General features: G+C 41.1%; 1 protein-coding gene across 2 annotated transcripts; it reads left to right on the top strand.

The window, feature by feature from the left end:
• Window positions 1-6156: 6156 nt before the first annotated feature.
• Window positions 6157-23973, top strand: SNX3 (sorting nexin 3). 2 transcript variants are annotated; one of them, XM_032101405.1, is made up of 4 exons: window positions 6157-6443; window positions 19187-19282; window positions 19664-19788; window positions 23274-23973. In XM_032101405.1, exons 1-4 carry the CDS (start codon window positions 6282-6284, stop codon window positions 23377-23379), a joined length of 489 nt encoding a protein of 162 aa, XP_031957296.1. In that variant the 5' UTR covers window positions 6157-6281; the 3' UTR covers window positions 23380-23973. The 2 variants fall into 2 exon arrangements, with proteins under 2 accessions (XP_031957296.1, XP_031957298.1); XM_032101407.1 differs by lacking the exon at window positions 19664-19788 and having other exon boundaries at window positions 6170-6443.
• Window positions 23974-25735: the final 1762 nt, after the last annotated feature.

The raw sequence follows: 25735 nt of genomic DNA, 5'->3' as shown, positions 1-25735 counted from the left end.
GCCCCTCAATGTCCTTCTTGTAGTGAGGGACCCAGAACTGGACACAGGATTTGACGTGCAGCATTACCAGGGCTGATCACTGTGCAGGTGACAGACTGTACAAGTACACCGGTACAGGGACAATCACTGCCCCTGGTCCTGCTGGCCGCGCTATTGCTGATACAGGTCAGCATGCCATTGTCCTTCTTGGCCACCTGGACGCACACTGGCTCATGTTCAGCTGCTGTTGACCAGCACCCCCAGGTCCTTTGCTGGTCCCTGGCTCCTTCCCCCTCTCTTTGTCCTCCAAACTTTGCTGCAGTCAGTGGGGGAGCCCCTGAGGAGCCCACCTGCCTGCCTGCCCCAGGGCCGCACTCCCTACACAGCTGCTCCAGCCACTCAGTACAAATCCACTTTCCAGACCCACCTGGAGCCGCACACAACACCTTACAGCCCTACCTGTGCACTCCAGTTTCCAAACAACTTTCTTGTCCACCTTAACATGAGGAAGAGCTTCTTTACACTGCGGGTGGCAGAGCACTGGAACAGGCTGCTCAGCAAGGTTGTGGATTCTCCCTCCCTGGAGCCATTCAAAACCTACCTGGATGCATTCCTGTGTCACCTGCTCTAGGTGACCTAGACTAGGTGGACTAAATGATCTCCAGAGGTCCCTTCCAACCCTAACTATTCAGTGATTCTGTCATTTGTATTGTGCTGCACCATGCCTGTATTGGGTGCCACAGCTGTCCTCAGGGAGTTTTGGCAACTGAATTTGCATTTGTTGATAATTTCTATCTTGTGCTATTTGCTTTTGTCGCTAAAAACATGGACCATAAAATACTAAGGACAGATATTTGTAAAATATTAAGGACAAATATCCCTGGCCAGAGTTACAACCTATCTGTACATCAGCAGTATCAGTTTTATGTCTATCAGTATCACTTTTATGTTGAAATGCAACAACAAGACACGTTAACATAGAGGCAGATTTCTCTGGAGATAATGCAAACCCTAGAGGCTGATTTAGTCTCGGTGTCTGCTTAGCACACAGCAAACCCTGTCTTTGGTATCAGTTCAGATGCCCACATGCGATTCCTGAGAACTCCTCGGGAGAATGCTGACCACCTTCCTCCTTTGGTACCTGACTGCCTTATCCAAGCACCTCCAATGCAACTACAAAGTTCTTTTGACAGAAAGGCACAATGCAAAAAATCTTCACTCCAAGGGAAGGGCACCGGCACTCGGGAATCACTAACCATAACACTCACCTCTTCATTGGCCGGCCCGTCATTCCTATCAGAAATGCACCCAAAGGTCAGGATGAGGCTTCAGGAGATGTTGCCTGAAGAGTGTATTGTGCAAGAAATAGATAACAAAGTGCCTGTTCCTAGTAAAGTACAAAGGAAGTGCTTAAACTGACTTTTGGTTTTGCAATGTCAGGATTCCTATCTCTTATTCTAGCATTAAATTTCTGTGCAACATGGGAAAGTGAGCATGTAGGTTTCACAGATTATCAATGAACTTTTTTTTTTACAAAAGTATTGGAAAATGTTGCTTTAGGGAACTATAGAACAGCTTGCAAACAAAAGTTGATTATATCCTGAATAGTATTGCTAATTCTAAAAATAATGTTTATGATCTCGAAAATATTAGCAGTGATTGAAGTTACACTCTAACACGTTCAGCTGTTTAAAATACGTAGTTTCTCCAGACACATCTTCAGCACTATATACCTAATTAAGTAGTGAATTAAAGTGCCTATTTATCACATCCTAAAAGAGCTGTTTTCAGTGCATTTTCTTTCATCTTTCCTCTATTGGGCATTTATTGGTTTTGACTCATTCCAGCATATTATAGCTATCAACACCTGTGCCCATTTAGGAATGAAATCCAGTACAAATCATAGTGAATTGAATAGACATCTCAAAGATGCATCACAATTGTTGCAATATATTTAGAAACTCAAACAAGGAAACAAACAAATTCTGTAAAAGTGATTTAAATAACAAATAAGTTATCTTTATAAACAGCTTATCTCCTTGAGAACAAAGAATAAACAAGGCAACAAGAGCTGGGTTTTCTTCCATTATTAACTCAGATCACAATATGAATGGGTGAAATGTCAAGAATAATTGAAGAAAATGACAGTATAATCTTCAGCAAAAACATCTGATTTATTGAAACTGTCACTGGTTTTTTCTTAACCTTGCTATGCAAGGCAGCATAGAAAAACTTCTCATTTGGATCTATTCGGACATCTTCTATCTAAATGAATAAACCCTCTGCAATGCTATGAACCTTCTCTACACTGGCCAACTAAAATGTCACCATGCACTGGATTGCACATCCCAGGAACTCACTGTCCTTCGGCTGTAAGCACTTGGCAAAACCAAGGTTTGGTGTTAACCTAAACAAACAGGACTTTCAAGTACGTTTCTGTGGATTACCATGGTTTATGTCCCGTAACAGGTACAGATCCATTCTGTGGTACATTTGTACCCTTCATTTCCTTTACCTGTGCCTTTGCTCACCTTCAAAAATGTGGCATTGAAACTGTATAGAAATTAATTTGGCACTTGTTCAACCCTGCTGCATTATTACTCTGCCAGCTAGCCAAAAGTGGCCCGTAACAGGAATAAAACAGGAATAAAAATGAGGGGTAAAATCAAAGCACTCCAGATATCTCCTCTGGCTTCTAGTGGTATGACTGCACTGCTTTTAGAAATTTGGATGTGCTGAACCCTATGGAGATGGATGTGTCCAAGAGTCTTTGGGTCTCTGCCAGAACCATTTTGAGTTTCTGCACAAGGAAGGCTGGATTTACCTGACTGCAAGGCTCCAGGATATTCCCACCATGGGAAATATCTTTGGTTCTCAAACACAAAGGTACTTTTGATATAGAACTGACCATTCAGCCTACTCTACAAAAATGGATTTTGCAGGTAGTTTTCATCAACACAGTTTCCATCAAAACTCATTTTCCTGGGATTATGTCGAAGCACTTGGGGGTAGTCTTGATATTAACCTCATCTATTTTGAGACAGTGAAATATGCTGTTAAAAATCTACATTGCTTATAAAGCCTCAGGTTAATAAAGCCACATAAATGTTCCCAAAATTATGGACTTAGAGCCATTTTCACTATCTGTTTACAGTTTGCATCTCAGTCAGCTCAAATAGCTCGATGTGTTAGAAATTCACTGCAGTATTTCAGCTACCCAGGCACTACTCAGTATCTCTCAGAATAGGAGTTCACAGTATAGGTATGTATATATAAATGTAGATATTACAAATTATGTTTAGAAGCTTAATATTATCTTGCAGGCAGGAGCACAATGCAGATATTTAAACACCATATTTCAAAGCACTGGCAGCTACTGCAGGGATCAGGAAGTCATTTTTCCACACAAGGCATTTCACAATTAGTTCAGTGCCTTGTGGGTTCTGCCTTATGCTGAGTCAGCATTCCCCACAAGTTCTGACAAAATATGCCTGTGCTGTCAAAAATGTGCTAACCTGAGCACTTGTCAGAAAGGCTGGAGAGTCCTGACTGGATAATGGAGAGATTCTGTTTCCTTTCCTGTTAAATGTGACTCTTTCTTTTGAAAAACAAAGAAAATAACCAGAAACTACTGGAGAAATATTACTATACAAAATTCCGGAAGTAATCATCCATTAATACTGCTTCTATGGGTCCTTGCTGTGAGACTCGGATATCCATTTTGCCAGTTGAAGTTATGCCAGAAAATCTTTGTGTCATAGTTGAATAAACAAGGTGTAATAACAAATCAGTGAGTACCTGATTGTTAAAGAATTTAGGTTCACTAGGATTTTCAGTGATGTCACAGAATATGCTGATTTGGAAGGGACCCAGAAGGATCATCGAGTTCAACTCTAAATGCTTTGAACCTATAAACACAGCTGACCTCTCTCCCTCCAGATTTGAAATTTAGCCCAAAGTGCATGTCGGAAACAGAATTAAAAATTTCTTTTCTGAGTTAATGCTCACCTTCACGCTGAGAAAAGAACCTTTCTAGCAAGAAGAAACAACTACAGACAGTATAACTCAAGTCTCATGATCACAAAAAAAATCTGGAACACAATTCAAAGCAAACAAATGCATTTTCTGAGGGTTGGAAGGAAACAAAGAGGCCCACAGGACTCTGCTATTCCCCTACCTTCATTCCTTCTCCGTGCCTCATTAGCCAGTGTGGCATTTATGCTTTCACGTGATGTAGTCATGAAGCTGGACATCTTCCCCTTCGTCTCCCAGGTCAGACGAGTTATATTCAACTTCAATGGAAAAAACAGAGAGGGGACACCTTATCAAATCACCTTTATATACCTTTATATACCATTTTATACCTTTATATACCAATGCTGTTGACAAGTGGGCACTAAAACAGTCACTCTCTGTAGCTTCCACAAGGCTCTCCACCACCAGTCATCCCTGATAGGAAAAGCAGACAAAATAATGGTGCTGAGATGGTGTGCTGTGAGAAAAGCATTCAACTTAAGCCTCACTCTTAATATCTACCCAGCTTGAGAACATATTCTTTATTCATCACAGACTCAGCAACTTCCCAAATGCAGAGCAGTGGACATATTTTTGTTGCTTTGAACAGATAATGAAACCAGGCTTGGCCAGGAGACAGAAAACATAGTTAAGACACCAGTGCTCAGTTTCTTTTTCACATTTGCAGTGAGATGGGGCAGCACAGGTTGTGTAACAAACAAAAGCTTTTCCAGACGCATATGTGGTCTCAGTAGAATTAATGAGTTTTTTCTTGCCTTGCTGCATGACCAGTTTAATAACTAGTATAACTCAGGTAAAGCTCCCCTTCACTCCTGCTTTGTAAAACTTTTGTCAGCTTCATTTCTGTTTATAATTATAAAGCGAATTATAAAGTTGGCAGCTATTAGTGGAAAGAAAGGAAGGTGCACTACTAAGTGGGAGAAATAACACTGAAGGAGTGATGACAAGGAAATTCACAGGAAAGTTACCAAGCAAACCACCCATCATATACTGGTTATACGGATGAACTATTTTTGTACCTTGGGATCATCTCTACTTTCTGATTACCTTTTTATTAACATAGACAACAGCTAACTAAATTCGCCAGAGTTAACTTTGTGTCTCTCAGATACGATTTGTGGGCAGCCTGCCATTTTACCCATTGCCCACACAGATTTTTGGAAAAAAATATCAATAGTTTTCACACAGTCTCATTCTACCTGGATAGTAAAGGAACATCACTAGAACTCTTTCGTAAGAAAAGAAGGAAGGAAAATGATATATGCATTTAATCATTGGAGGGGTACTTTTAACAGGTATTAAAAAAATCTGGAAGTCCTCCAAGATGTTAGAGTAATTTATAAATAATAGTGGATTCATATAATTTCTATTCACTGAGGTTTTAGGTGCATCAAGAGGGCAAATACTGCACTACTTTGGGAAATGTTTCTTTTATTGTAACACACAATCAGATAATGAGAAATAAAGACCTTATGTCTTGGAAGGGGACAATTCTGTCACCTCTGCTTCTCCCTTTCTCTCATTTTCTTTCTTTCTTTCTTTCTTTCTTTCTTTCTTTCTTTCTTTCTTTCTTTCGTTATTTTAATAATTCACTCTGTAAACACAATTTTCCTTTCCTATCCTTCATGAACTCTTCAGCTTTGCAAGCTATGGGGACATAAAATCTGGTCCCGTTAGTAATATTATTATTAAATATGTATCATTTGTTAAAATTGCAGTAAGTTTTAAAAGGGTAAGACTACTACAAGCAACACCGTCACCTTGATTGCAGCTTGGGTTAGTGACTTAAGACTTTGTTTTCAACACAAATCTTTTGGTGGGCATCTCCTCCAGCCTACGTTTGCACTGGGCTGATTGCTTTTGCTTAACACCTTGCATATACAGCGTTTCCTACCCAGCCTTTTCATTCCCCGAAGGATGGGAATCTGGGAAAAACTCCCCGCAACTCCACCACCGCCCCCACACCCGGCCGAGGGGGCAGGCGGGCCCTACAAACCCGCTCTCTCGGCCAGAGCGCCGCGCCCCCAGTGCCTGCCGGGATGTGTAGTTCAGAACGCGGGCGACCGCGCCAGGCATTAGGGAGCGATGCGGCCCTCGAGAACTACATTGCCCAGCGTGCCTTGCCCGCGCGCGCGGGCGGTGGGCGCGGGTGCGCGTTGCCGGGCAGTCAGCTGGGCGCGGGGCGGGCGGTCGGGCGGTGCGGGTGACGGCGGCAGCGGCGCTCGGGGTTCGGTCGCTGGCTCAGGGGAGAAGGCGCCCGCTCCGCCATGGCCGAGACGATCGCGGACACCCGGCGGCTGATCAGCAAGCCGCAGAACCTCAACGACGCCTACGGGCCGCCCAGCAACTTCCTGGAGATCGACGTGGGCAACCCGCAGACGGTGGGGGTGGGCCGCGGCCGCTTCACCACCTACGAGATCCGCGTCAAGGTGAGGCAGCGCCAGCCCGGCCCGGGAGCCGGGTTGGCGGTGTCGGGCCCTCTTGTCACCCGGGGCTGGCCGGGGTGGCGGTGACGGGCTCCCTCCGCCGTGTCCTTCAGGACCCGTGTCACGGCTACTGCGGTGCGCGGCGCCCGGAGGCGGTGGCAGAGCCGCAGTGGACTCTCCATCCTCGGCCCGGGGTTGATAACTCTGTGACGGGCTCCTGGTAGCTAAGGCGATGCAGCTCGGTTCAGATAACTAAAGGACAAGTGCTCTTTCGGCTCTGCTGTGTACAGCTTGTCCTCAGACTGAAATATCGCTGTACTGTGAGCAATTGCTTGTCTGTCTCCAGGTAAATAGAGGAGGGCAAACTCAGCTCTCTGCGATGGAGTAATATGGGTGGATCTGCCCTGAGGAAGAGGTCAAGTTCAGGATTCCAGCGGCCTCAGAAAGTACATCGAGAAGGTGTAAATAAGTCTAGTGGGCACACGCGCTAGATCAGAGCCAGCTAAAGTGATAAAGGTGCGTGTGTATGGGGGAGGGCTTCCTGTTTGCTTTTGTACCTGAAATAAAACTGTGGTGCCTAATAAATAGGGCTGTTTCTCGTGATGTGCTGCTGTCAAATACTTCTTCTTAGTAACACTAGAATCCTTCCTAGCTGGAAGGGCTGTGTTCACTGACTTGCCCCAAAGGCTAGTAGTCTTGAGCTTGAGAAAGGCTATGTGAAGTCATTACTGTGTTCCCTGGCCTTTCTAGTTTCATAAACAGGGCCCAGAGGAATGGTCAAAAAATGCAATGTCTACAGCACAGTCCTTATTGTGGCTGGTAGGGACTTGAAGAAGGGAATCCTTTTTGGTCTGCATTGCCAGAAGTAAACTGGGTTGAGAAAGCTGATGTCTTATAGATGGGGGGTTTTTATAGCTTGCAGTTGAGTCTGCTACCTTGTATAGCTGTACTCTGTAACAGCTGATGGAACCTGGTCAGTTGTTACAGTAAGTAATAAAGAGTGAAGCTTCATTGAGTCCCTGCACACATTCTCTGCAATATGAATTCTTCATGGCAGGGAAGGATACAGCTGAGGGCTGCTGCCTTGGTCACTAAAATTCACCGGACGAGACTTAACCTTGTGTGGATTTTCTGGTGTTAAAGGTCTAAGTCCCCAGCTTAGTGTAACCTTACTTAAAAAAGCAAAATCAGCTGAAATCTAAAGCTACTAAGGAGGATACTTCTTTATTTCTGATGCTTATAAATTGTCGTGTTCAGTAGCTATTCCTGTGTTTCAGGATGTGTCAGTGGGGCAGGAGGAATAAATTAACACGCTTTCAGCCTGTATTTGGCCTCTGTGTGAGGTCAAACTAGAACTTGCAGATTTGTGTTGCATTGCACCGCCCTTATCAGAACTCTAGCAATCCACTTAGAAGAAAGACGTAATTCTACCTTGCTGGAAAGTATTTGCCCCTTAAGTTCCTGATGATGTTTCTTTCCATAAGACTGAGCATTTGGAATGGCTGGATCCAGGGAAGATGATACAAAAGGGACTTGGCTGTGATATGGCCTTGGGAATTAGGTCAAATTTCCTGTGATTAAAAAATAACAGTTTTTAAAAATACTCAACTGAAGTTCTTCATCAGAAAGGAAAGCAGAAAAACAGGTTTTGAGACAGGTTAGTCTTAGCCCACCTGCTGTTTGGGGTAGAAAATTCTAGATTCCTTTGTAATGAAGACCAAGAATGATTTGAACAAATGCACGCTGTGATAGTACTGTGACCTTCCTCTGTTCTTCCTTCCAGACTGATACTATGTAAACATTGCATCCTCCACCCTCCTTGCTTGCATCTGTACATGCCTGTATACAGGACTGTCTCTTTGATCATGCCCTTTCGAGTTGTGCACTGCTGTACACATAGTTCATAGCTACCATGAACTGTAAAATTGAGTTTTGTCTCTGTGTGCTGGAAGGCTACAGAGCAGGTAATACAAGTCATGCAGAATTATGTTCACTGTCTAAACTTGTATCAGTTAACTGCTTCTCAGCAGAACACAGACCATGTTGCTAATATGCAAGTTTCAGCGCAGAGGAAGAATTCGAACATGACTTGCTGTGGTATTGTATTTGTGAAAGATAGGCTTAGTAGCATAAGCTGCTTGTTGGAGTGTGGCTGACAATGGCCACCAGCTGGCTTCTATGGTTTGACAACTGCTTGTGGTTACAGAAAGTAAGAAAGTAGCAGCTGATGTGCAGTTTCCCCCAGCAGTGCTGGTAGCAGCAGCAGAATAAACCTGAGAAGATGGTGTGAGTTACCTGTGTTGTATCTGGGGAGCTACACCTTCAAGTAACACCAACAGTAAAATGTTAAGTGTGCAGAAATGGATGGCTTAACTGCTGCCAAATTCTGGTGAAAGCTAAAGGACAGCAGCCTCACATTACAGCTGGCGATCATTCTAAGCCAGAAACATTGTCAGAGAGGACACTGAAATTCAAGTTTGCGTTGAGACAATTAGACTTGTACCATTGTCGTGGTGTTTACAGACTCTGTAATTCTATCTTTGTCTAACTCTCAAAGCTTAGCTTTTGGGGTTTTTTGGAAAGACTGAACTTGCTAGCAGACTCTTGAACTGATACTTGATAAAAAGTATCTTGCAAAATATATGTGTGTGAAATACTGCAGAGTTTCCCCAAAGCTTTTATTGGCAAGCTTTCTGTTGGTACTGCAGTTGAAGCGTATCTGTTGTCTGGAAAACAGCAAGTGGAACAACTTCATGCTTTAGTTCTTGTAATGCTGTACTCATCAAGTTCTGGTGGAAGTCAGAAGGCTTATTGGGGAACTCTATAAAGTTTTGGGTAGACTGCTCAGCAGTACGCTACTGTGTAAGCAAGTCAGTAGTATTTTGGAACTTAGGAAGGTTTGTCACAGTGAGTGTCTCTGTGCAGGGTGGCTGTGTGCTGGGGTAAATGCATGGTGCTTTGACAGGCCTTTGAGGAGTTTTGAGAGGAGTGCTGCAGGTAGACCCTATGCAGCAGTCCTAGCTTACTTCACAGATGGACAGTTGGCCAAAGTATTGACTTTCTGAGGCTGAGTCTGTGCATTAAGTAACAGTCTGTTCTTGGCAAGCTGGACAAGGTGATGACAGAAAGCTTTCCACTGTAGCAACCACTGTAAGGCACACAATGTGGCAGTGTGCCACTACAGTGCAGCCTAGCAATGAAAGTCAAAAATCTTGTTCAGAAATAAGTGATAGAAAATGCCACCCTGCTGTGCTAAAATAGCAAATTCGAATGGGTCATGTTTTTGACAGGGTACTTGAGAATTTGCTTTCCATCAGCAGCATCAGGCAGTGTGTTTGTTCCATTCTGAGGTGTCCTTTGTGTGTGAAGGCTGAGGGTGAGCTAAACTGGGAATAATGCAGTAGGGTATAAAGCTCCAAGTGCTTCTTCTAGCAAAATAAAACTTGATAAAGTACTCATCTCATCTGAAGGTGTCTAGATGATCACAATATGGTGACTGTGCAGCATTTAAAACTAGCATAATTAACTAGACTGCCTACTAAAGTAATACAGTAAACTACTTCATTGCCCTTACCTCTTGAGGAAGAATGTGAACCAAAAGTCACATTTTAAGTGTAAATACTCTTTCATGCTGTTTCTCACAAGTCTTTATTAGCTCTTTTCTCCTTCTTACTAAACCTTTTCAGGCTGGGCTTGTTCAAGTCAACGCTTTTGAATGAGGGCATGCGAATACCTGTTACTATTTATGGGCTAAAAGCCAGTCCTCTCTCTGAATTCCAGGAAGCAAACATAGAACAAATTACAATTGTCATATTATCATCCTACAGCATGTATTTAGTCCTCAATCCAGTTCCAGGTATCATTTATCTTCTACTGTAGTTGAGAAATAGTTTTCTTGATAAATGGGTCAAAAGGAAGGTCTTTGCTCAAGCAGATTCCGTGCAATAGCTTCAGCTGTTAAATCCTTTAAGGAGACAAGCTTTACAAGCTAACTTTGATCCAGTGACTGGTGACACACGTCAGAGCCATACACCCAGTGTAAAGTCAGTGCCATAGGAGATAAGCACTTTGGTTAGAATACTGTCAGCAAAGCATATGGGTATCCAGGAACTTGCTACAAAAAGGGAGATATCCCCTTGGCAGCCCTGAGAATATCTCAGTTGGTTAGAGCATGGTGCTAATAACACCAGGCTTGTGGGTTCAATCCCTGTGTGGACTGTTCACTTAAGAGTTGGACTTCATGATACCTGTGAATCCCTTAGAACTCAGAATATTCAGTGACCTGCAAATAAACTGTTAACACTATTTTGTCTGGATTTGTTTCTGTAGAAGTAAGAGTGACTTCTGTGTTGCCCATTTTGGTTGGATTTGTCACCTAGACTAAAAGGTTAAATCATCTATTTATGGCTAGTGAGAACTTGTAGAGAGGTCATTGATACTCAAACTGACAGTTAGAACTATAATAAAATACCTGTTACAGGAGCTGTTAGTCCAAGTAGTTAAAGAATTCTTTTTCGTCAAAGCAAAGCCAAACTAAAAGCCTTTGTCATCTTAGTTCTGTTCTTTAATGTTGAATGGCCTGTTGCCTCTAATCAGCGTTATTAAACTTGGCACTAAGGTATATCTTAGCTTTTTGAGATTCCACAGTGCAGTGGCTTGTCTTTGGGTGTAGAAAGGGAATGCCTTGCTGTGCTTCCAGATATTGTGGAATGCAATAGTTAGGTGGTACCAATGCTCTTTAGGACACCAGTCAGGTTTCCTCTATCTTCTGCAGAAAGATTTCTGTAGACCTGCAGAGGTGCTTGACTGTGTAGGTCCTGTGTAGGGAAGGAAATGAATACACAGGCTGTGAAGTGCCTGCAGTGTTAAGAATAGTATTGGTTTCAAGGGATTGGGGAAGTTTATCTGAGTACTGCTCAACTCGAGCTACTTTTGAAAGTCCTGTTCTCCCCTTAACCAATTTTTTCAAGACCTAGTTTGGAAACAGTATTTACATTTGAGCACGTTTATAGTAGTCTGACTTGTGACTTACTGATTGGAATCTGACAGCTGTGATCAAATCAAGTTAGAGTAAGACAGAAAATGAACTGAAAGTATAACTTGCTCAGAAAGCACTTTTCTTGTGCCATGTTTTGCAAAGTGGTGCTCTTGATCTGATGGATGTGTTTTTGAAATGTTTTGTCCTTGAACAGTTCCAGATCTCCTGTCCTTCATGTTTGGCAGGGTTTGAAGCTGCAGATTCTTCCCCCACCATGAAAAGAATCAAATCTGCCCTTCCTGTAGTTGACTTCAGCATTGTACAGTTTAATAGTTGAAGCTTGTGGTGGAGTCATGACTAAACACTGAGTCAGTGTGTGTTTAGGGATGCATAATCAGCACTAATTCTCTATTTCTCTACTACTACAAATCTTGCATAACACTGCAAGTCTGCTCTAATTGTAGTAAATTATGCTTTTAAAACCCATTCTAGACACTGCTACCCGTTACATATTTTCAGACTCCTCTACAAAGAATAAAAATGCAATGATTCAGGTGACCATTTTTCTGTTCTACAGCCCAGGTACTGCACCTTTACAAACATTAACTGTTCCTTCAAGCAGTAATTCAGAAAAGGATAGCTGGAAGGCTAAGAATTTCCAAGGGCACTGACTAGGGAAACAGAGAAGTAGAATGGCTTGGATGAAAGAAACTTCCAAAGCCAGGAAAGTGGATTTACTCTTGAGCAGCTGTTTCTTTCTGTAGAGGTTTGTAATTAAACTAGGTTCAAGAGGCTGGTCCAAAGGTATTGAACTAGTTTAGCATTGATACCTGTTACTGTGTAAATAAAATAACCAAGTCTCTGAATAGTGCTTCTTATTAGTATATTAGTTTAACTGGTGACTTGCACTCCTTTTATTTCAGTGTATACAGTGCAGGCCTTGATTGTCATGTTTTAAGATTGCACTCCAGTACAGTACAGAACAGACCAAATCAAAGGGAACAATGAGTAATCTTTGTAGGACAGATGGCTGTGATCCAGGTAGGCATATGATGCCAGGGAGTTTTGATACGTGCTTATTTTTAGATGGCTTGCTGAAAAAGTGTCAGCTTGAACTTTAGAGCAGTCCAGTCCCTGCTGCTTTTCGTCTGGAGAAGTAAATGATGCAGCAGAGGTTTATGTCTTCTAACAGTAAGGGAAGTATTTTATTTAAAGTTTTTTCACTTGATGAAGCAATGCCACTTGCACTACTGGAGGCTGTTTAACAGGTGCATAGTCCAAATACCCTGTGAAGATGTAGAACTGAGTGAAGGGTCTGAAAGTGCTACTGTTGCTGTAACTTCTAATGTAAAAATGATGGAGAAGCCCTGACCTTCTACTGAAGGTATAAAAACAAGTGTTCTACCAACTGAAGACGGGTCCTTGAAATGTTCTTTCTGTGGCTATTTCTTGAGAATCCAATTCAAAATCTGTGTTCTGCCCCAGAAGATTCTTCCATATGACAGTATAGTTTGTGTTGGCCACAAAGCCTATTTGAAAGTGTAACTTTAAGCTAGTGTATAGCAGCTTAACTCTAAAATCCAGAAGAAAATGAAGCTATATATTAAGTGGTTTAAAGCCATCTCTAGACCTGGAAAAAAAACTTTAGAGATTATTTCTTATGGGCTTAAGCTGTAGCACCCTCTAAGTGGTAAGATATGCTGCAAATTAATGAACAGGAGTTATAAGCCTTTCTATAGCTTTTAGTGGCTACTTAAGAATGTGTTACTGCTCCAGTAAAACTGGAAATATGAAGAGAGTTTTTTGCTACTTAGTAGACACACTTTTAAACTAGTTAACTTACTGCTTTTTTTCTTGCATATGTGAAGTATAGGGATACTGGACTGTCTCTAGCTCACAAAGCATATCAAACATTTTGTTTCTGATAAAAAATTAGCAACTGCAGCAATTCACTGAAATTTTTTTATGCCCATTTGACTGTAGCTGATGGATGTCAGTAATGATGCTAAAGCATCAACTTAATGTGATCCCTCTTCAGTCATTCCTAATGAGGAATGAATATGAACATTACAGTAGGTCTAATCAGAGCTGTTATACCTTGAATTGTGTAAAAGTAACAATCCCTTCTCTTTCAAATGAATATTTGATATTTCACAGGAGACTTTGGCTTGCTAACCCTGATCTAGTTACTAGTTCTGTCTGGGTGTTGTAAAAGTCTTTGTCCAAATGAGTCCTTAAAGCAGGCTCCTGTTTTTATCTTTGGCTTCTGAGTGTGGAACCTGAAGAATAAAGCATCACTAAGCAATCTCTTTCTCTTGACTCACCCTATTTAGAGTCTTTTGACCATGGCACACTGTAATTCAGCTGTTTATGATGTTGTTGAACTTGATCAGGTGATGATAGATGCTTTTTGGCAAAAATACAGATATCCCTATGCTCATTTTTCAGAGAGCAACTCTGGACTCAAAGCACTGGATTTGGCGAAGGTTAGTTCTTGTCTAAAGACTGATAGTCTCTGATACTGTGTTGCTATTAGGATTTCACTGCCTTAGTCTTTAAGGTAGAAAACATCCTGGCTCCATAGCTCCAGTACTGCGGAGTGGGAAGCTCAAAAGTTCTTGGTATAGTTTAAGCCAGCATTGTTTAAAACTTGCATGGTCAGATTTTTAAGTGTTCTCTTAACTTTTATTTTTTTAATATGACATACCTTCAGTAGATCTGGACACCAAGTGGAGAAAAGGGGAGGTAGAACTCTGTTTTGATGAAAAGGACTGAAACTTAGAAAAATAACAATCTCTAGTCTGACATTTTGCAGCAGGGAAAGAAGCTTTCCTTCAGTAATATACCCAGCAAAAGTCTAAACTTCTACAAACTGAAGTTCAAAGCATGTTTTCCTTCTTTCTTGCTTTTTATAATTGTCGGAAATTGAGAGGTAGCTGCTTATGTCAAGTCGGGAAGGAAACAAACCACTGGCAAGGTTTCTGCAATAACAGTGGACTGCTGGAGCCAGTTTTTTGTACTAAAGGACAGCAGGCTCTTGCCTTAAGAAAATTGTAATACTTTTTTTTATCCACCATGAATGCTACTTACTGTGATAGCCCACAGCTCCCATTGAATGTAAATGTAGCCAAAGGGTGTAGGCTCTTGACAAAGCTTACAGCTTGTATGAGACAGTCAAGATCATTGAATTTAGCTTCTGAGAGTCAAAGCCACAAACTTTTATCAAAGTGAGCTGTGTGCTTTCTTTCACTCTATTTTAATGGAAATAGAGTTTTCTCAAGGCTACCATAACCTAATTGAAAAGATGACATCAAAGTAGGTGCTGTGGCAACAGTGCAGCTTTATTCTCAGTCTGTTAGGAATGGGAGACATGGGCAGTGCAGTGCTGCTGCTGAGTGTTATGGTGGCAGATGAAGAAATTAACCAAATTTACCTCAAAGTAGGCTGAACAGCAACATCTGGGGAGTTTGTGCTGTTGCGGGGATGGACTGGGCTGCAGTGTCATACAATCTTGTGGAGTGTCAGCATGTTCTTTGAAGGAACTCAAATGCTATTTGCATTTGATTTATGTCTGGAAACAAATTTTTAGGAGCAAGTCTGACTATTTGCTAGACTTTTTCCACTCAGTGAGTAAGCTAGTCTAAAAACTAAGACTTAAAAATACTTAGAATTATTTTATTAATGTAAAACTAATTATAAACTAATAAATTACTCTAGTTTTCCTCCTGCATTTAAGGTAATTTGTTTACTGGAGTGGCTGCATTGGATAACTGTATCTGAAGCTGAGTGGACAGTAATGACTAGTACTCAAACTACTTGCATTCTGCTTGTGAGATTATCTTCACTTGCATACAAAAACAGTTTTTCAACTTCTAACTGGGTGTAGCTTGGGGAGTGATTGTAGTAAGAGCTGGAAGACTGTTACCTGGTTATCTAAGCTACTGTCTTAGGACTGTCATTTGCTTCTGAGGTGAACTGGGAATCTCCTGAGCTTGGAGTCGGACTCAAAGTTGAGTATGTTACGGTGACATAAATGATGCTGAAGAAACATGCTTACTGTGAACACAGATTTTGCCCTGAAGTCTGTTAGCAAGGAACCACTGCTTCCCATTACTAGTTTGTTGAGCACTAGCCAAATGACTGTAGAAACTTGTTTGGCATCTGAGTGGAGAAATGCAGGAGTGACTTAAGGATCTGGGTTTGTCACCTGTTGTTTAATTATGTAATGTAACTTGGCACCAGTTTTGACAATATTTATTCCAGTGTACTGGCTGGCTATTAACTGCCCCAGCAGAATACAGACTGTTTGACAGTACTCAGAGAAAGCCTAATGGTGTCTACGTAGACTCTAGTAAAGAGACAGTGCTACACAAAATCTGTCTTGACTTAGTATCTTTCTGTGGCTTAGGATTTTGGGCTGTGTGGGACTTCTGCAGAACTGGTTTGTTTGTCCTTCTGCAACAAAGCAATTCTGACTAGTGACTTTCACTTGTCTAATGTCTTGGATGATGTGTAATCCTTTCAGGTTGAGGGCTTGCATTCCAACTCCTAAGCAGCATGATTTTGGACTAGGAAGCTGTTGAATTTTTTTTTTTTTTTTCAATGAATGGTATAATTATTACACTGCTGAAGAAAGAATTGCTGGAGAAATTATGCTGAAATTATCACAGGAATGAGCTATGCTCCAGGGGCTGTTCCAAACTGGGTCATGAGTTTTGTGATAGTAGACTTTGCAGCTCAGCAGGCCAGAAAGTTGATATTATAATGCTGAATGAGCATGGGCAGAAATGCTCGTAAAAATGAAACTAGCCTGACTTCAAGTTTTGCATCTTACTCTTGTCTCTGTTCTAGCAGACAAACAAAGCACTGACAGTGCCCAGAATAGCTGTTGGCACCTTAGTGACTTAGAAAACAAGGATAACTCAACGTAAAAGGTCAAGGGGAGAATAACATTTTTGATAGCCTGCATGGTCTTGAAATGACACTGTAATGGAAAATGAAAGTTTCTGTTGACTCTTCAGGATTGTCTCCTTTTACCAAATTCCTGTCCAATGAAAGCCCATGCTTCAGGAGCTGTCTGACTTGCGTAATGAAAACTGTCTATCCATGGGAGATGGAGGCAGTAGGGCATGCAGAAGCCCATCCTACTGAAGGAAAGGGTGGTCGGCTCAAACAGAGCAATAATCCTTAGTGACAAAGGTCCGTAGAGAAACTTTTGATGTGAATGTAGCCTGAATTAAAAATAGGACCCTAAGATGTAAATAGGTTAAGCAGTATAAAACAGGACTCTCAAATTGCATTTTTAGATAGATCCTTCCTTACCTGAAGAACACTGCTTTATCAGTATGTACTTCTAGAGGAAGGAGAATTGCTGCAGTTTCTGGGTTTTAAGAAACATGAGATTTAGAAATTGATCTCTGTAGATAGCTCTAGTTCATATCCAGACCAAAGGACAGCGAACATGTACTCTGTTTTAGAAAATAGTTGTCAAATTGTGACTCGTGAAACACTTAATTTAGTGCATGCCTTTTGACATACTTTTCAATCTGAACATTTCCAGTGCTTATGATCAAAATTGGAGAAGATTTTTTTTCAACTCACAGGGAAAGGAAAGGACTCTGTCCTTTTCTCCCACTTGCTAGCTGGGCTAGCATGTCAAAAGTTCAAAAGGGAATGTAGAAGGTAAAGTGATCTTAACTGGCACTTCTACCCCCACATTGTATCTGTAAGCCTGATATGTTGTTTAGAGATTAACTTTATAGACTTCATGCCTAGAAAATGAAAAGAGTTCCTGAAGACCTGGGAACTTACTGGTTTTTAGCAGCTTTTATCCAGTTCTAATCCTGTTTTTAGTAACTTGAGAGGAGAAATTAATATTTTCTGCAGGTGAGAACCTATATGCTAAGTATTTTAAAGGGCTTTCTACCTAAGACACTGACAAAGAGTTGATGTTGTAATGTGTAATGGTGAACTTTGTTAAAAAACAACAGCTGAAATCAGAGGAAAATAATCCAGTACTTAACTTCTGGGAATCTCCTTCATGCACTCTGGGGGACCTAGCTATATCCACTCTTGAGTAGAATATTCTTATCATCAAGACAAGAGTATATATTTATAAAGCCTGACTTCTGACGTACATCTTAAATGCAATTTTATTATTAGTTGCTAGCACAATCAACAGTATTTTACCTGGGAAAGAGAGCTTGAATGCTTTTAAATATTTAGCAATAAGACACCATAAAAAAATACTGTTCTATACTTTATCACTTGTAAATTGTGAACTAACTGGCATAATGTGAAAGTACACAACTAACTTATCAAGTACTTTAGTGTGACAGCCAGAAACTTGTTACGGCTGGCAGCAGTACAATGACCCATAGTCACAGACCTGCCTAGTGCAGGAAAATATCTCTGCAATTAAACCTGTCTTGAGCTGCCAAAAGTATTCCCCAGTGGTAGCTTAAGCATAACATCCTGCAAATGATATTGTACAGGGGTATCCATTCAAACTGTGACCAAATCCTGAGTTAGATGCCCAAGAGATTAAAATAAAACAACAAAAACATAAAAGGCAGTAGCTGAGAATGATTACTGTGCATCTGCCAACAGGAAAGCTGGATGTAACTGTAGTCCCATGTGAATATCAGCTTCCTAGGGTACTCCTTGAGAGTCTTCTTCAAAAGTATACGAAGACTGTTAGTGAATATGCAGTCTGACAACAGTAGGCATTTTTCTGTGACTTCTGGTTGTGTCTGGTAATTACAGGCTCATGGTCTTACTTTTAGGAGGTCATAACTCCTAGAAACAATTTTGTAGTGTTCTAGCCAAGGTGTCATTAGGAGAGGACTCTCTCACTGTCTGCTTCTAAAATAACATGCAAGTTGGGTTGCAAAAGTGGCATAACACTGCACCCCAAGAATGAACAGAAGTAATGCAGGCTCTGACACAAGTTAGTATAAGGACTTGTATCAGGGTGCCTATGTATTTAACATGGTCTTGTGCAGCATTATAGCTTACTCCTATTTTATGTCCCTTTCAAGGGTGTTAGGATTCAGTGCTGCCTCCTAGCCTTGGGCAGCAAAGCTCCCCCTAATCATGCTCTACTTGGTTTAGCTCTGTAGTCAAGCAGTCTGATCTCCTCAGCACTGAATGTTGTAGTGCATCTCAGCCTTGTTGGCTTCTTTGGATCTACCCAAACTTGGCAGCTTGTGCTACCAAATCTTCATCGGTCCTGAATGGATTCACTGTAAGACTTAAAGGTTTTGCTTTTGAAGATGTTGGAGGCCCTGTTGTATCAGGGAGTAGAAAAGTACAGGACTTGGTTAATATCCTGTGCTAATATCTGAAACATTCCCTTGAATGCAGTAAGAGAAGCCTATGTGGAATAAGACTTTCTTCCTCCTTCCCTCCCCACCTCCAATTTTGTATATATTGGGAATCCAGCTCCTGAGACAGTAAGAATAGCAGATGCTTCTTCAACCTTAGAAACATCTCAAGTGGCCAGCAAATCAGATATTCTGCTGGGTGATATGATGACAAAATACTGGTGATTGGGATACCGTATAAATGAGGCTCATAGCCATGCAGTTCAAGGCACAGCTTACTCATCTAGCTTAGAACCTTATTTCTATTTCTGTATCTTGAGTGTTTCTTAATACTGCTGTTGTTGCTTAAATGGAACTAATGTGTAACTTAACAGCTTGGTTCTTGGTTCTGCTTATCAAAACTTCTAATCTGTCTAACCAGTAGCTTGTGTTCTTGTTTTCAGACAAATCTACCTATCTTCAAACTGAAAGAATCTACAGTCAGAAGAAGATATAGTGACTTTGAATGGCTAAGGAATGAACTAGAAAGAGAAAGCAAGGTGAGTAAAGTGAAAGGTAAATACAAGTCTTCATAGACATACAAAGAGTCATGATGCTGAAATGTTTTCATTATGTTATAAAGCATGTATCATATCAAGCAGTTACTGTGGTTGAAAATGCCCAGAAATAAACTAGTGTGTCAGTCTTTTTATCAAGCCTCGGTGCTGCAATGCCAGAGGCTTTTAGTTTTAATGGTTTTGGGTTAATTCAGAGTTGAACTACTTGATTTCAGCTTACCTGTGTGGGCAGGTACTGTTCTTCTCTGCTTTTGTTTTATTACTTCACTAGGAATGTGACTGATGAGTTGGGTCTTCTAGGAGGAAGAGGTGGATGAACTTGCTTACAGGCTGCTCTTAAGGACACTTCTGTAAATCTTTCAGGTTGTGGTACCACCTCTACCAGGAAAAGCTCTTCTCCGTCAGCTCCCCTTCCGAGGAGATGATGGTATATTTGATGATTCCTTTATAGAGGAAAGGAAGCAGGCTCTTGAACAATTCATAAACAAGTAAGTGTTGGGTCTAGTTATTTAGAGGCAAACCTGGAGCTCAGCTCTGGAAAATTGAATTAAAGCTACTCATCCTCTTAAGGATGGTAACTGCAGTAGGTTCAGAATACTAACTTTCACAAAATCTTGCAGAAGGACGTACTAACATTACTCATCCCATGTTTAGTTTGGATATCTTAGTGCTTACCAGAACAGCTGAAATGACTGTTAGTGTTGTCATTAATTTATGCAAATTGCTACTAAAATTATAGTGTTCAAAATAGTTCTACTTTATAATTTCTAGAAAGGTATCCTCCAGTTGGGTGAACAGTAGAGCTTGCAGTGGGCTTACAGCAGTTTACTTTGATTGCAGATATGAGGTATTATCAGTTTGTGTAATTATGCATATTTTCTCTAATCATCCTGAGAATCTTTCTGAAGATGTAAAAACACTATTTGAGGCATGCACATGTAGTTTGAAATAGACACTTTGGATTTTGTCACTGCCTTCAAAGGGTGAGCAGAAATTACAGTAACAAAGTCTTACGATTCTTTTTCCACCATCTGACACTACTAACCACTGTCTGTACACTGGCCTGAATAGGTGGTTTAATCTCTTTAACATCATGGATCCACACAGTGGGTAAGGAGTGTTGTCAGTTAACCAGCTCTTCTGGTCTTTATAGTTCTGTTCAGACCAACTGGACTTGGGACTGCTCCCTCAGAGAGTCCAAGCCTGTCAGTTCCACTGGCATTCTAATCTTGTTCAATAGTAATGCTGTTTAACAGGAACAGAGGATGCCTGTGAGTTACGCCAGAACTTATGAAAATGTACTTAGCAGTTGCTGTTAGTTCAGGCATGTGTCTTGGAGTTCACTAAAACTGTCTGTCTTGTACAACTAAGCGTGACCATATGAAATCTCTGAAGTTTTTCTTCATGTAGTTATTTCTTAGCTCAACTTAGAAGTATTGCTAATGGTTCTGAATAGCTAAAATGCTTCAGATTGCTTTTTTTTGCTGTTCAGAGACAAGTGGAATGAACTTCCAAGGCATCTAATAATAAAATGGAATGTGTTTGGGTTTTTTTAATGCTGTAAAATCAAGGCAGTCATGACTGTAAAGTACAGCCTTTATCCATGCAGACTTGGAACTCTATCTTAAATGGGGAAGAAGTGCACTTACTGAAAGTTTTGTATGCTGAGTCTAGCATGGAAGAGGGTTATTGGTGTTCTGAAGCAGCTGATGTGAAACACAGTCATCTTTACCTTGACTCTGATAAACTCTGTATAGCCGACAGAAATGGAATGGCCAGTTTATGGATATCCATTTTCCAATCCTAATGCGAGTAATAAATTGACTTTGTGGAAGTGTAAAATTTCTTGGTTAATTTTTCCTCCTTTGAAACATAAAAGGAGATTAATGTAGATATTGATGTAGTGGCAGAGTTGAGTACATCTGGAATAAGGCTTTCCAGGCACAAACCATAGCAATTTAGCTCATGAGTTCTAATGGCACAACCAACTCATTAAGCAAATATTACTGAAGTTTTGAACCATGTAGAAGCTTTAAGGCTTCTACCAAGTACTCTGGGCACCAGTGAACTTAGACCTGAAGGTCCTTTGCACTGTACATTCACATTATTGCATAATCAAAGCTGATCTATGCTTCTAGAATTAAAGAGTCCCTCGGATAACTGATACCACTGGAACAAACAAATCTTGGTGCACCAATGCCAGTTCTTGATATCTGGAAGTGTGAGATGGATGTTGTTGAGGCTTTGTCCCTCTAGATGTAAAATCTGAATCACAACAGTGCAGCTTACTTGAGTCAGCTCCCTTGGGCCAGTTTGCTGGCACCACCATCAGTACTACATACAGTGACATTCACAAGGGTGGTTATGTCTCAACACTCTTGTCTGCCTCAACCTGATTTTGAGACACATAATTCTTGAAGTAGCAGCTGCTATGTGTAAGGGTCACCTTGGTGAAAAATATTAAGGGAAAGCCAATGTGGAATGAGGTATTCCTGTGAAACCAAGAGCTGAATCAGAGATCAGATCTAGTCTTGCAATTCAGACACCCAATTTTCAAGCCTTCCTGAAAGGGAGAAGAAATATGTTGCTGCTTTATCCTCTCGTATATATCTTTTCCTTGAAGTTTAACACCAGTAACTTCATTCTGATGGGTAAGAAACTCAAGCTAGTTACTCTAGTTGATGACTAGTTACTCTAGGATGACTAGACTGTCATCCTTGTGAACTACTGCTTGAGACTGTCGGCCTTTTACTAGGACCTGGCAAGATGGATAGGTTTTATAACTGCACTTGAAATAATCCATTAATGTTGAATAGGAGAGCTCAGCTTCCTCATTATAGGTCACCCTCAGTGACGAGTATGTTCTGTGGTGAAATAAACACTAATAGGTAAATTTGGAGAAGATGCACAGAAGTGCTTGGAAATGGTGCTGAGCCATTGGAGCTGAGTACATATTGCATGTGTTCAACCAGATGCCTTCCATTTTGGGTAGAAATGTTCTGACAGATACGAAGGCCGCAAGGCTTACACAAGCTGCCCTTGGGATGGTGGGGGACTGTCTCTCCTAAAGGAAGAAGTCTGTCTTGATTGACCAAACTGGGTGTAGTTTTTTTCAAACCAAACTGCATTCAGTATTTGTGTCCGTAAGTGATGAACTTTCAGGTATCTGATTCTTTTGGATTTTTACCTACACAGGAGTCTGCATGGTATTTTAAGGGTTCAAATGCAGTACCTTATGATTTTCTTCCAAGTTTGTGTCTCCTAATTTAATTTCAGCTCCTTTACTGTTAAAATGATGGGTTTTCAGTTTATATGTGGAACAAAATTAAATCTATAGTAGATATGCTGGTGTCCCCTAGAACAGGCAAGCTCTGTCCCCTGTGTTTGAAAGCTACCACATGTGCAGTGAGCAGAAGGGCCAGTACCCCCTGGCTGTGTGCAGTGCTGCCCATACAGGCCAGGGGCACTGACCCTGGGGAGTCGCTGCCCGGAGCAGTGCCAAGCCTTCGGAAAGCCTTCGCATCCCCTGCTGGAGCCAGGCTTCAGCTGTGCTGGGACGAGCTGCTGCTCAGTGACACTGACAGCTGAGGGGATAAGTGGCCTTTAGAAGGGTGTCCTGTGGCAAAGGTGTCAAGACCTTTAAAAAAACTCTACTTGCCTTTCTTAGCTCTAGGTTTCCTAATGCTAGAATGATCACTTACTTGGATAGTCCCATCAATTGCAGGTGACAGATGATGATGTAACATGCTTCCAAGTGATCAGAGGTACCTCAGGGTTCCTATGGACTAACTGCATCTGGGGGAGCGTGACAAATCTTGCTGCTAGACTGCATTCTAGTCACCAACAGTGAAGTGAAAGTGGAATCTATGCCCAAGTGCAGAACAGTAGGTTATTGGTACAAAACCTTGATCTGCAGGATAGCTGCAAGTAGGCTCAACTGGTTCACACTAATGCTTGTTTTTTTCCTCTCCAGGGTTGCAGGCCACCCACTGGCACAGAACGAGCGTTGTCTTCACATGTTCTTACAAGATGAAGTAATAGACAAAAACTACACACCATCCAAAATAAGGCATACTTGAGTTCTAAAAGCATCTTCTCAAATATTAGTGGTTCTTATGCTTGGTTTAAAGAGGTTGTAGTTTGTCTTAGCATGCTGAGGATGAACAGGCACAAAGTCTCCACTAACACCAGTACACTGCTTGGTCTTTGCATAGGCTTTATAGCATTTAAGAACTCACTTGTCTTCTAGCTAAATCCCTCTGAATCCTTGATTTAAGAGTATTATGCTATGAAACCATCCACCCCTTGCAATGTCTCACAAACCTTTCCACTATTATTTGCAATGACTTAACAATGTTTACTGACTTGGCCTTACTTGAACTTTCACAACTGTAGTGTCACGTGTTCACTTGTATTTGACTAAACTGCTCTGCTGTTTCTGAGGTAGTCACCTGTCTGAACATCTGTAGAAAGATTGCTTTATTTCTGATATCCTGTATGAGAAACACTTATGCAATTGTCTTCAAGCTTGTAAAACACTTTATACTGAAGTAATGAGGGAATTATCTTTATATTCTGTAAGAGGAAAAAAATCGAATTTATATACTAAAGTAACTTGTCTAAAGTTTTGAAATAAAAGTGAAAATACACTTCAAATGTTTTGTCACTGTTGACCTTGAGTGTGGAGTGTCTCATGCTTTCTGAGGAGGAGGGGCTTGACTATGCTAAGTGAATTGGTGTTACAGCCTTGCTGTGATGCTCTTCCACAAGGTAGTTTTGTATTACTAACAGCCAGCACTAAGTATCCTTAGATGCTGGCACTCACTCTATAAGTGTTAAAGAACATATAAAGGTATTAAAGGCTGTTTGTGTGCTGTGGAGCCAAAGTTGGCATACCACTCATGGTAGACAGTCAACAGATCTGTGACTTTAATAACTTTGGGGAAAGAGTACCTTTCTACTTGGCATGAGAAGTGTCAATCTAGCTTCAAATAGCTAGTGAAAACAATGCCATCCTATAGAGAAGGGAATGTTTACATAGCCTATAACATCAGTCCTAGATTAAAGTAGCTCTGCTCTATAAATAGAATTGGGAACATGAAGTCATACAAGTCTGCTATAAGATGTGATCATAGACCACTTCCCTGAACACTAAAGGAGGGGTGAGCTGTAGTGTTGTGCTGGTTTTACCACTTCTGCAAAACAGGTGCAGGATGGCTGAACTGGAATTCACAAGCAGCACTGCTGAAGTTGTCTTTTACATAAGAAGGAAGTGAGCTAGAGAAACTTCCTTAGTCTTCCAAATGTGACATGGAAGTTACCTATCCAAATGCTCTTGTAAGCAGATTCCAGAACACTCTAGTAGCAATCTGCTCTAGTGTTTTGTGCTATTTGGTAGTTACATGTTGACTTAGACTCAGCTCTGCTGCTTTTTTCCTTCAGGTATCTCTGAAGGTATCTCTGTAAAGAGCATCCTACAAACTTGTTGGCAAAGTTAGTAGCTTCTTTTAACTAAAACCATTAACCTCACTTATGGAAATCTGAATGTAAAAGACTGAACTGGGAAGGCAGTGGTGGCTGGCTGGATTACACAAAGTACTAGTGATTAGCTACACTGAATAGATAGATGTTTGAATAATTGCTCTTTCCATCTCATACTTAACTGAGATTGTGCTGATTCTCTCTAACCGTTCTATTCACGAAACCAAGGACCAAAACTGACACTCCATTTGCAGCCCAGGGCTGTCACTTTTCAAGATGTTTTTTATAATGTAAATAATTTCCAAATTTCCCTGTCCTTGTTGCATCACCCCTAAAAGTTGAGTTATTCTTGAAAAGGGGGAAAGAAGGGTTAAATGTATTGAAGTTTTGTTATGTAGGTTTAGATACAGTCAGTTGTTGTTTTTCTTTTCTCAAATGTTATTTTCTGAGAGAAACTTCTTTCAGAAATCAAAGTAAATGCCACATCTTAAACTGAAAGATGATGACACAGTCTCTAGCGTTTGCCATGAAAAAAACCCAAAATATTTAAGCTGAAGAGGGAAAAGCTGCATGCTTGATGTCAAAGTATTCCTATTTCCAAGGTGAGGACTTTGGAGCATTAGTCTCTTAGAATTACAGGGCTGTGGGATCTGACCTGGCCTTTAGTCCTTCAAGGCTAGCTAGAGACCCTAATTCTAATGTAGTGTAACTGGTTCTGCTTCTGTGCCATCTGCAGTAGTGGGAGCAGGACGTAGTCTGAGATTAGCTGTGCCTAAACCATACGGATCTGCACATTGTTCCCCGCTTGTGAGTCTGCCCTGCAGCTGGGCTACTTCTTGCAGGTAAGAGGATGAGATATGGGTGCAGTCCCATTGCCCTGCCTGCTTTGCCAGTGCGCTCTGTTTTGTCCTCTAGCCTGGGTGATGTAGGGACTGGGACTACAGCAAACTGCAG

This window comes from Corvus moneduloides, chromosome 3 (assembly GCF_009650955.1).
Source record: "Corvus moneduloides isolate bCorMon1 chromosome 3, bCorMon1.pri, whole genome shotgun sequence".
Taxonomy (NCBI): Eukaryota; Metazoa; Chordata; class Aves; order Passeriformes; family Corvidae; genus Corvus; species Corvus moneduloides.
This window is presented reverse-complemented; position numbering and strand designations above follow the sequence as displayed.